At 42.4% G+C, this 12,489-nt stretch overlaps 1 protein-coding gene across 1 annotated transcript in view; it reads right to left on the bottom strand.

Annotated features, from left to right (window-relative positions):
- Nucleotides 1-1,616: 1,616 nt before the first annotated feature.
- The window catches only part of ERGIC1 (endoplasmic reticulum-golgi intermediate compartment (ERGIC) 1), a 61,058-nt gene continuing 50,185 nt past the window's right edge, over nt 1,617-12,489 (bottom strand). The window contains exons 9-10 of the mRNA XM_010579238.1: nt 10,742-10,864; nt 1,617-4,989 (exon numbers count right to left, since the gene is read on the bottom strand). Of these exons, the coding sequence (XP_010577540.1) occupies nt 4,882-4,989; nt 10,742-10,864 (231 nt within the window). The 3' untranslated portion in view covers nt 1,617-4,881. The remainder of the gene's footprint in view (nt 4,990-10,741; nt 10,865-12,489) is intronic.

The following is a 12,489-nucleotide window of genomic DNA, read 5'->3' on the forward strand; positions in this document are numbered from 1 at the left end:
GCCCGTCAGGGCGGGCATCGCCGGCGGGCCTGAGGGCCGACCCCCTCCTCTCAGCGTGCCCGAAGACAGAGCTGTTTAGCGGCAGCCGCTTCTCGCCACATCCAGCCCCTCCCCGAACGGGTACGAACAGAGTGAACCCCTCCAGCCGGCTTCCTCCTCTCCGGCCCAGCCCAGAAAGCCCGCGTCCCTCAGCCAAAAGGGAGACACCCCTCTCGCGGGGCTCCCGCCGAGCCCCAATTCCTCAGCCCAGACCCCGCTCCCGTGGCTGCGTGTGCTGCCACCCGCCTCCCCAGGCTTCAGGCACCTGCACAAACTGCTTGCATCTGAGGTAGATGGGGCGGTGGTACAGTTTTAAGGGACACAGATTAATTTATTCTCAAGGAAAATTATTTATGGCAGAAGGTGGTGTCGGTAGAAATGGACCGAGCGCTTGGGTGAGCGGCGGTACGGACACTTGACTGGGTTTTGGTTTATAAAGATAGGTTGGAAAAGTTCCCGGGCTGAGGGTCGGACAAACGCCTTTCCCAGTGCCTTTACTCTTCTTTTACGCAGAGTAAGAAACCTTCAGCACCATCCTGTCACTGCTGGAAATCTGAGTTCCAACCTGCGCTTGAGGGCCACTGGAAGCGGGCAGATCTCTCCCTTCATGAAGATGTTGTATAGCAGACACCAACATAAGTAAGCAATAACAGCACTTAAAAGGCATTGGTTTCTCAATATAGTGCAGATATATAGTGCCCAAATTCACTGTGTTGTAATCCCTTCCTATTTAATCTTTACTAATTGCCTCAGACACTTATTTCTAAATACATAGTGAAGCAAGGCTAAAAGGAAATTAAAGGAGGGGGGGAACAAAAAATTACTTATTTTATATACCAAGTGGCACAGTGACTAAAGCCAAACCCAGCAAGTTCCAAGCACAGTCCATTCACCTCTCATTAAAAAAAGGGAGGTTAGGACACTTGGTACTGTTCAAAACCAAGCACTGAACGTCCAGACATGACTCAGTGCCGATTACAAAAGAACCTCCTGTTAACTTTCTACACAGTGACCTGGCTTACAGTGATTTCATTGTGTGATAACGCTTAGTTCACTGAAATAATAATTAAAAACAAAAGAAAAAAACCCTTTTAGATTGATTTTGCAATAGTAGTGCAACAAGAAGCCAGTCAAAACACATGAGAGTTTTATTTTTAATTATAGAACTAAAAAGGCTAATATTTTATTAACATAAGGTTGCAAATTAAAAGGGAAATGCCAGAACTCCTTAATAATCTCCACTGTAAAAATGCAAAAGATTTGTGCTTTAAACATCGCCATAACATACTACAGGACTATGTCTTCCCTCCTCTGCCCCTCTCTCCCTTCTTCCAAGGACTATTGAGAAATGGACATATGTCATCTGAAACTTCAAACAATGATTCTAAAGCAGACACTCATCACAGTCTTTTTCAGCCCAAACAGTTTGTGTATCACACAAATAAAAAACAACTTTAAATGAGAAATATTCAGAAATTAACTACAGACATTACCATCTACACTGCAGATTTCACTTTTTACAGAGCAGTAGTTGAATGCAAATATTTGATAAACCAAACATTCACAACTGCATGTCTTCCATTTTTTTTCTTATCCCATTTCCATTTTTTTTTCTTAAAATTAATCTTCAGCGGTCCACATAATGCCTAGAATATACCTAAGCACAGCCTTCCCTAGAGCTAATTGTAACTCCACCATTGCAAAGCATCCTACACCACAAGTTCTCACTGTATGATGAAGCATAGCTTTAGAGGGACTTATTTAAAGTGGAATATATACAAGTTCTAAATATTTTACTTCCTACAGGGATGTCTTTCTTGGAAAACCACAAATACTTCTGTCAAAATACTGACTTGAAAGAGCAAAGTCAGGAATACAGATGAACACCTACAATCGATGTTTTTTCTTCCACTATGGCTTGAAATTAATTTTGTTTCCACTGATGTTTAAAAGCATAACTAAGCTCATTTATCTTCTAGAAGGTGTTTGAAAATAAAAGTGAAATCTAATGAGACATGTATGCACGGGGCAGGACTGCTATAACAGTAACTACCTCGCTTTCACATTTGGAGATGAAGAGCAGATTCTTCTGTAAACACATGATGCAGCATCATTACATGACCCAAGCCAGCCACACCTGAAGGACAAGCTCGCCACAACTTACAGCAGCCCCAGAAGGTAGCCTTGGCTTGGCAGTACTCAAAAGCTTAGACCTGGTTTAGAGAACTAAGGTGCGGACTGTTTCTTCAGCAGTTTTGCCAGAACTTGAGCACAATTTGGTTTCCACATCTAGCAAAAAAAAAAGTGATTTATTAGGTTATTGCAGTGGACATTTTGGCAGAGAAAGCAGGCACGCTGAAGTATGCATCTGTTATTTCCAAAAAAAGCCAAACAATTTCACTGGTCTGGTTTAGAGAACTGGCCTGGACTGCACAGAAGGCAGCACTTAATTCAGACAGAGGATGGGGAGAAGGAGAAAGGCAGAAATAACACACCAGGCACAAAGAGGAATCTGCAACCAGCTTTGCTTGTTTGTGTCAAAGAAATTGTACGAGGGAAGAAACTTCAGAAAACTAACAGTACAATCCACTGCGCTACAAAGATCATCTCTTGCACAGCTCAGGATGCACTGCCAAGATATTAAAAATCACATCCTTGTAATCCCAGTAATCACTGGGTTCACAAGCTGTGAGCTAAGATGCAACCAATTCAAGAGAAAAAACTAGGACATTTTTTGCTGTAAGCTTCATCTGGTCACAGTGGATTAGAGGAAATCCTTCGGCCAACAATTGCAATGGAAAATCCCGGCTCCCACCGGGCAGCTGCCACCATCCAGCAGGTACCGCTCGCAGGCACACGGACACACGCACCGAAATGAAGACAAGCATCTCATTTTCAAGTTGATTTTTGTAAATGGAAAAAAATGTATAAAATCTATCCATACATTAACAGATACAGGAAGTTACACAATCCAGTTTACACCTAAAGTAACAGCAATCAGTCTGTAATAAGAACAGGGAAAAATTCCAATGCTGTAATTTGTCCGAAGTCACTACAGGGCAGAGGACAGCAGGGCGAGGGTGGTTGGCTTCTTTTTTTTCGTACATGGATAAAACTGGCTACCTTCCCTACTTCCAAAGCAATGAGACAATTTCAACAGATATGTATTAGGAATACTTTTGAAATGCATCTGACTCTAGCATTAACACTGAATATTCAAAGATTCATATTATTACAACATAATGTTTGGATACTTTTGCCTCCAGGAAAGGGCAGTGGGCAGTAGATATTATTCAAGAGAAATCCTGCACCCGTCTTAGAATTTACAGCATTGACTGAGTTAAAGATTTTTATTTTATGATTTTTATCCATCCTGGAACACTTAAAATTTGTGTATCCTCAGCTCAGACATTTACAAAGCATGCAGAGACTGTTACTACTCAAGGAACATTTAGGAGGCTATGGAAAAATGTGCTGGTGGGTATCAGTCTAATTTTAGTGAACTCATGTCTACCATTACATGCAAGCCACACCTGGCAGTAGTTTTCCCCTCACACCTCCATTTACTGGAGGCCCCAGAAGACAAGGCTTGAATGAATGGGCATGGAAGCTCAGGTACCATTTTAAGTAATAAAGCAAAACAACCACTAGCAGGGGCCAGCTTGTGGCAATGCCTGCCCTGCTACTGGTGTACCTGTGGGCGAACAGTGTCAGTCTAGGGCTCAGAAAAGATGCCCGATTGATTTTTAAAGGAAAAGGGAGGCACCTTAAACCCTGAAAAGACAGACTTCCTGTGTTTGACAGGTGTATTCAATATACACACACAAAGCAAGACAGTAAGCTGTGCTTATCCACCCAGAAGACTGCACCATTCTTCTGAACACATAGAATATACAACCCCTTTTCAAAATAACAACAACAATAATAAAAATAATAAAGCAGAAGTGCAGGATCCAGACTGTTGGGTGGTCTGTGTTTAAAAAAATGTAAGGAAGAATAAAAGCTAATGCTGTAAAGACAACTATTCCCTTTCAAAGCAAAGGCCACATAAAACTGTGTTGCTCAGTTTGGTTTTTACTTCATGCCACCTGTAAACACAAGACTGGATATTCAGTTTCTGGGAAGAAATGAAACCACTTTTACATCCTTACATCCAGAGTAAAAGAAAGGCCCTCCACTGCCTGGATCACAGATTACCCAGGAAAAGGTAGCTAGGGGAAAGCTTCCTCTTCTCGTTTGCTCATTTCATTAGAAAGGTCATATCTGAACAAAAGAGCTTTCAATAAAAGCACAAAACATTTCTTGATGTTATTTCTGCCCTCTGTCTCTAAAGTTTGCTATGGGGACTAACACTTTCCATTCCTCACCAACAGATACATCACCTTTTTGGCACCATGGGTGGAATTTCTTCCTAATATACAATTTTGCCATATACAAAAGTCGATTGTCTAATCATGCAAATCCAACGGAATTCCAAGAAGTGCCACAAGACAGTTCAACTCTTTGCAATCTACTACCTAGTTTGTATACTGCCATAGGACCCTCCCAGAAAACAGACTGTCATCCTTACTTAGATCTGATGGTGTGTTTCATATATGGCATTTCAACCTCTCTTTCTGGGGGAGAGAATTGAAATCCACGCCCTGATTCCATTGATTTTTCACTCTCAGAGCTCTGAAATGCATGGAGATTTCTTTGATTTGTTGAAGACGTCTTCACTGAACAGCCTGATTAGAGAAAAACTTACTGATTCAATCAAATAGAAAATAAAGACAAAAACAGGTAGTGGTAGATTTCTCAATCTTTGCTCCTGTCCTTGGAGACTAGGGTAGAGTTTCACTGCTACTGCATTTTCCCCAGCTGGATCTTCTTCCAGGCCTCTGATGCTGTGAAAATGCAGGAGTCGAGGATCCCAGCTACAGTAAATGTTCCTCCAATGATGGCACATATCTGAAATGTACAGAGAGAGGAAACAGGTTTTTCAGTGGTGAGGAAAACTTTTACACAGCTTGAAACTGCGGGGAAGGATATTATTGCCTACTGTTAGGGTATTTTCTGGAAGCATACCAAGAATGGGGTAACAGTACCAGGGACGTAATTACATGACAATCATTCAGGAAAACCATTCCCTACAATGGAATAACTTAGTGCTATCCTGAACTCATCATAGCCTGAGCCAATCATAAATCCCAGCTCCTAGGAGTGTACAGCATGAATGCTGTTCCTTTCTGGGCTAAACTCCACCTAACAAAGTTTTGTAGAAGCTCTCTGTTGCTCATATCTTCCTACTACTGTTTTCTATTATAAATACCATGGCCTTGCAGTCTTTTCCCTATTTCACAAGATACAGCATTTGCAAACAGGCAAAAGACACTGAAATAGCATGTGAAGGACAGTGACTAACAGAGAAACCTAGCTACCAGTGACACCTACAGCTAAGTCTGTCTAACACTTTCCATTACAAGTGCTGCTTACAAAAGCACTGCCAACTTAACTCTTTGTGGGCCAAAGTTTTCCATGCAAGATGTCTTGGGTTGAATTATTTAAAAACCAGTAAAAACATAATAATTTTCAAGAACAGAGTTAGGGAAAAAAATAATCTCCTGATTAGCATAACAGCCTACTTCAGTTCTCAAGTGCTAGAAAAACGCAAAAGTATTCTGACATGACAAATCTTGGCTCGGAGCACCCAAAATCAGGGGGCACCAGTTATAGACTTTGCAACACATTGCTTCAATTCCCTTATCTATGAAATGGGGACAATGCCAAACTTGCCTCCCAGGGAAAGTGCAAAGGAAAACACATCTGAAGGGTTCAATACCATGACAATAGCCGTCTCAGAGCCCCTGTGGATACGTATGACTTGTACTCAGGACCAGGTTAATACAAACCACCTGCTAGTAACAAGGCAGCAGTCAAATACTGTAGGATGGGAAGAAACACTGCTCACAGGGTGTCACCCCACCCCGTGTGCTGCACAAGGCAGGGTTCACATGGAAAGTATGATACACAATAAAGTAACCTAATAACATTTAACAGCCAAGTTACAATTACACAGGACCTGGCATTTCTTAACTCCCACATTTTTGACTTCATAACTGTGATGCTCTTTTAATTTGGTCTTTTACATTCCATAGGATTAGGTGGCTGTGAGAGTAAGAGACACCAGGTCAGTGAGAAGGGGACAAGATACAGAGCTTATCTCCTGAGAAGGGCTTGCCTAGGAAAAGGGGGATTTTGCTGTGAGCTAGAAGCCAAGAGAGTGAGGGGAACCCAAAATCAGTAAGCCAATATAGCAGGGTATCAGGGAAATGCAATACAACTGCCACAGAAGGGAACCAGCGCCACACTAGACCTACCGTGTCCTGTCTCTTCTCCCATACAGCACTACACCCCATGGGCAAAGTTACAGACAAAAGAGTAACTTAACAGCAGCAGCATTCAGGTCAGCAGGGAGTTAGAATGGCAACAGAACAAACAGTTCATTAATGTTGAGCGAAGGCAGCAAGAAATAAAGCACTCATTTACATGCGTATTTATAACCAGGATATATGCGTTTAGTGAGCTCAGTGAAATGAGGAGCTGCAGTAAACATGGCTTTTGCAGGACAGTTGGCATTCCAGCAGATAAAGGCTTCAAAAACCAGAGCACCAGCCTGAGGCAAAGTTAGTATTTTTAGGGGACAAGTCCAGCTCCTGCCCCCTCTGCCCCCCTCCTTGCTATCCCTTGGACCATGACGCAGGGTGACTTTTCAGGGAAAATGACCGCAATGGAGTTGGGTTATTTCAGTACACAGCAGCTCAGCTGACAGGAGATGTTGTACCGCAAATAACAGAAAAAACGTCCAACACTAAGATTTTGCATCATATGGTAGGAAAATCTGATTTCAGTGCAGCAGCACAAGGGGGTGGGGAATAGAAAAAAATATATATTCATCTGCACAGCTCTGTACTGCTGAGAGTTTATGAGTCACACACACCTGGCATTCGCTTGGAGCCTGCCTCCCAGCACGCACACAGCCCTCTTGTTTCGTTGCGACAAAAAAAAGGCAGTGCCAGGGTTGATCTCTAAGTCAGCACAGAAGCTGCACCACTGTGTTTCTTTATCATCGCAGTTCTAATACGTACGGAGCATTGCTCCTTAGCAGCACTGAAGGAAGTCAGGCATCATGCACTTATTTATATTTAATGGAGTTTTATACTGGGAATGATCATTTGGCTTGCTGAGGTTACGGTTTGACTTGGGCCCAACCATTAAAAGAGGAAGAGAAAGAAATATAGAAGTGTAATAAATACAGCAGTGAGAGACCATGCAATTGGGGTACACATGAGGGTTTTGAACAGAATATGATTATAGGACAGTGGCTGGGATGCAGGCTGAAGCCTAAAGGAAAGCACAAGTGGATATGTAGGAGGAGGCAAGGCTGCAAGCAAAATGACAGAAAGGCAAGTGTCAGATACATGACTGTGGACCTCTGGGATGTCTTAAAATCTGAAAATTGCCTTCAAGGACAGAGGGGACCAGTAGGACCCCCAAGTAATTCCTAGTAAGGTAAGCTACAGAATCCCACCCAGAGATTTCTGGCTGACCTGCAGCACATCTTGTAGAACAACACTGTCTTGGTTTTAAAAACGGCATGGGTCTGAGTCTATGATACCCGTTGGTAACAGGTCCCATGGCTGAAATAATTCTCCCTGCAACCCTTTCCCCCCCATTATTTCCAGTTTAACTTTTTTCACACCTAGAGGGCAGATGAGTCCTCTCATATCAGGGAAAAAATTCTATTTTTTCTTTGGATATTGAATGCTTCAGCAGAAATTTGGCTTGTTTTCTGCCTGCTCTCCCCTCCCAGCCCCTAGGCTGACCTCATGATAAAACCTTCTTTCAGTTTGGCCACTTACAGGAACTCATAAATTTTCAGCAGTGGAACTTTCCCCCTTGCTCCATAACCTCAACCACAAGGCCATGAATGGCTTCTCTTTATGGGGAGATGCCTTGATTTTAAGCAGTACAGTTTAACAGGCAAAATCTACTGTGTTTAACGCTATGTGAAGTGTCTGTGGTTAACCCCTGGATCCATGGCAAATTCACAGCACAGTGACAGTGGCAGCACTGACCCATAAGCAATACAAAATCTTAGTTAGTACTGAATTTTTTGAAGCATGACACGTAAAGTAAAATCTATGCTAAACCAATGCCTTTTGTCCTGCACAGGAAGCACCTCTCACATGGTACAGAAAACTAGGATAGTTCTGTATACCACAAAAACCCAAGGAGCAGGCATGAGTTAGTGTGGGTCTGTTTGGAACACAGAAGACCTGGGAACACTGCTATGGTGCTATAATGCTCCTCTTGGCGGCACTGAAGTTTTTTGGGGGCAAACTCATGACTAACAAAGAGCATCAGTTAACCTTCCCAGCAGCAGAATGAGATTCCTTTGGCTCTCTGCTGAACAGGCAACACCCCTCTCTCATCTGATCTCTCCACATGGGATCCTTCCTCCACAGTGTATTCTTCCCTCCAACATCGACACAGTTTGTCCCCTAAAGTCTCTTTCAAGCCCACAGGATCCTCCCGCATCCCTGGGACACATTTAAATTTACTGAAAGCCGCATGGGTACCCTAGTAAACAATCTGCTCCCCCTACTCCAGAGCCCCTCTTGTAGTTTTTAAATTAAGCAGCTGCCGCTCAGAAAAAGCTCATGCTTTCCATGGCCAGCCCCATTCGGCAATGACTCCAGATGCCCCAGCACAATCTCTGTCTGGACCTCAGCCCAGTGCTGATCACCACTAACTGGTCTCCAGAGCAACTGTGATGCAAAAGGCCACGTTGGAGATACAGGAAGGGACTATAGCAGTGGAAAGGACAATGGAACAGATCATGTCATCAAAACAGGGCAAGGAAACCTAGGACAAAAGGTGTTTCGATCCTCTGCAGCACTGCTCCCCCACTCCAACCTTTTCAATGCCACCTTGAACACTGTAAAGCTTTAAATGTAGCACATACACAGCCAAGGCTGCCCTACTGTAAAACACTCCTAGCCTAAATGACAGCAAGAGCAGGTATCTGTACCAGGGCCACATGGTCCAGACTGATTGTCACAGCATCTGTAACAAGGATCTGCCTCTAAGTCACCCATGTCTGACAAGGGTCTGGCACACCTGTCTGACATACTGCTTAAGAGCTACTGCAGGTATCAGTGTCATCCACACATCTCCATAGGAAGGACATTCAATTGGAATGGCCCCAAGTGAGCTGCTTGAGACTATAGCCATTTAACAGACCAAACAAAGTAGACAAAAATCAATCGTAAAACTCTTCAGCAGTCTAGCAGCCAGTACATGCCTGGCTAACTTTACAGACAGGATGGGACAAAATTCTAGCTGGGGCCATCTCAAATCCAAAAAGGTCATTGTGGCAACCAGTGAGGAAAGCCTTTCCTGTACACTCCTCATGTAAACTCTGAAGCAAGGTATCAAATTCAACAAAGATACTATTTATATACATACAATGGCATATCAGCAGTAAATGCTACCAATGGAGATGACAAAGAATAATGCCAGCTATCAATCATTTCCAAACACTGTTTCCCGTTAAAAACACTTCCACAGCCTCACCCCCACCAAGATGTGTAAGAAACCTATGAGAGCATATTGTTAGGGAAAGAAGCAGAGGCAGTATGAGACGCCGAGTCATAAAATGCTGATGTTTGACCTTTTTTAGGATTACGTTTTTAAACCAGACAGACATGCTAAGAAGAGAAGGTCTTAAACCATGACATTTGGATTTTGCTTGAAGTCACTTTCTCTTGGTATTTGTGTATCCTAGAGATCACATGAATTTCCAAAGTTAAGTGAAGAGAACTTGGTGTTTATCAGAAGCTGCAAAATCAAAATCTTTAAGTGCAAAACAGCCACACTGTTTAGGTTACTTCCAATTAAAATATTCAAACAGTTTAAAAATCAAAATCCAAGGTCTTAATTCCAGCCAATTTATCAACTACTTCACATTCTACCATGCCTCACTGGCACAGCAGACTGCAGTTTAAATTTTAAGCCAACTCCCTCAGGACACATTTTTTAATGTTCTGGAAGATCTTTAAATAGCTCTTTGCCTAAATAGCAGTTTGGACAGTACAGCTTTGTTATAGATGCTGAGATCAGTACTGCAGCATGTTATTTGGATAGATCAAAACATAACACGTCAGGAAAACACCTCTGGAATCTGATAATGCAGCTCTTCTCCACTTCTACCGAGGAGTAAATATCTGGAACTGGCATACTTGTATTAAGCCAAGCAACAGTACTGAGTAAAACAACTGCCCTGCATTCTCTGCAAGTTAGATCTCACCTTTAGAGAGACGGTTTATTGCAGCATGCATTACTGCATACCACATTAGCTTTACTTCCAAGTTTCTGACATGTTGCAATAGTGCCCATCCTGCCTAGACGGAGCCTGGCACTTCTGGAATAGGATAATTTTCTTTCTTCTTGTGCCTAGCTATTAAATAAAATTGTCAGAGCATAGGGCTTACCAGTTACCTCACTTATACTTCAGTACAATTGCGATGATGTACCGCTTTATTTCAATCACGTCACAATGCTCTGAAGCAGAAATTCAATTCTTCTTGACAAGAAAGGCTCAGAACAGAAATGAAAGGCAGGCAGAAAAAGGGAGAATTAGAGGTTTAGAGTAACTCACCGATGTGATAAACCTGTACAAAGGCTGTCGCCTCTCTGTGTATTTCACTGTGATGGGGCTCAAATCGTAGCGAAACCAGATAGCTGGGATAATGCGGCCAGTGTGACTGTAGGCTACGTACTCCTAGAAAAGAAAGTGGGGGGAAAAATGGCAGAAAATGTAAGCAATCTCATTCCAGGTAAGAGTGTCTCCAATAAAACTGCTTCTGTGGATCTGGCCCTTACTCCACTGTTTTGCACTAATGATCAGACTGAAAGAAGCAAGCAGTTAATTCCTGTGTGACTGCCCACCCCCCATCCTTATCAAATAGGAAAATAAGTTCTTTACAGTCTGATAATGATATAGCTGGGAACAGAGAGTAACGGTGCTTACTCTCACCTTCATTCAAAATTACATAAGTAAATAGAAAGGCTGTCATTGATTTCTCTAGCTTAGATCTGCTCTATTGAAATACAAGCAGTCTCTAGGTGGTTGCCCGTGAACTTTCTGTACTGTCAGTATTTAAATCGTTACTAGGATATTAATCAAACAGAATTTAGTTTGCAAGAACTGAAAATGCCTTCTTGTCCACACACTCAGAATAGCAAGCAGCAGCTCCTGTCTGTAAGGCCCCCTTCACATTGGGACCAACAATGTGAATGCTTTGCCCACTCAGTATGAATCACATAAAGCCACGTTTAAACCATGTTTAAAAATCATGCTGAAAGCCAAAAGGAAACTGTATCCAGAAAAATATTGGCAAAGGTTCAAAAAATATTCCAAGCTGGTTTGGGAGAGACATCTTCAGATTGCCAGTGATAATCTCCCTTAATCCATTTCTTTACTAACAGGTACAGTGCAATCAATCAGGCACAGGACAACACCCCAACAAGACATACTGCACAATGCCAATGTAGAACAGATACTAACATCAACTTAGTATCAAAAGTCACATCTTTTTGAGCTAATATTTTCTCTGTGCTTTCAGTAGAAATATATATCTATTTTCAATGATCAGGACATTTATCTTGACAGACTGAAGAAAAATCAAAGAAAAGCAGGCTGAGGACTCAGCAATCCAGTGAGAGCCATCAGCGCCGGCATGGCACACGCTACCTCTTTACCCAGCTGCTCTTCCCTTCTTTAGCCCTATGACATGCCTGCCAACTCAGATGACCTCTTCTGTTTTAATTCTCCTTCAGAGCAGAGGCAAAGACAACCTCAAATACTTCAGAAAGATGAAGAAAGGAAAAGCAATAGGACACTCATGAGCATGATACAAAAAAGATTATATTACTCTTCTGTGAGCTCAGAGGGAGCTAGTGAAACAGCACCTATTTCCTTCATTAATCTCATATAAATCCCAAATTTCCTTCTAAGTAGTTGTTTATCCATGGATGACAAGAGAAGCAGAATGCAGCTGAAGCCCCTAGTCGTAATATTTTCAGGGCTCTTATTGCCAAACTTCTGCAGCGTATCTTGGGACAGTGGCTATTTGGGGAAGTGAGGAAACGTAGGGTCTGGGAGATAAAAGGGGAGAGGAGACAGACAGTCCACATTTAAGACTCTATTCACCTCTTCATACTAGTCAATCTGTGCCAGACGATTCCAATGGCTTCCAATTTCTGTTTCCCACCAATCAGTATGGCAGTCAAGGACTAAAGCACCGATAAGAGAATTTTTATTTTTAATGAGAAGAAAACGCAAAGGCAGCACTGTTTCTCTGGACTTCAGTTTTGATAGAACTGACCTCATTTTTTCTTTCCTCT

This window comes from Haliaeetus leucocephalus, unplaced genomic scaffold, assembly GCF_000737465.1.
Source record: "Haliaeetus leucocephalus isolate CR32 unplaced genomic scaffold, Haliaeetus_leucocephalus-4.0 Scaffold656, whole genome shotgun sequence".
NCBI lineage: Eukaryota > Metazoa > Chordata > Aves > Accipitriformes > Accipitridae > Haliaeetus > Haliaeetus leucocephalus.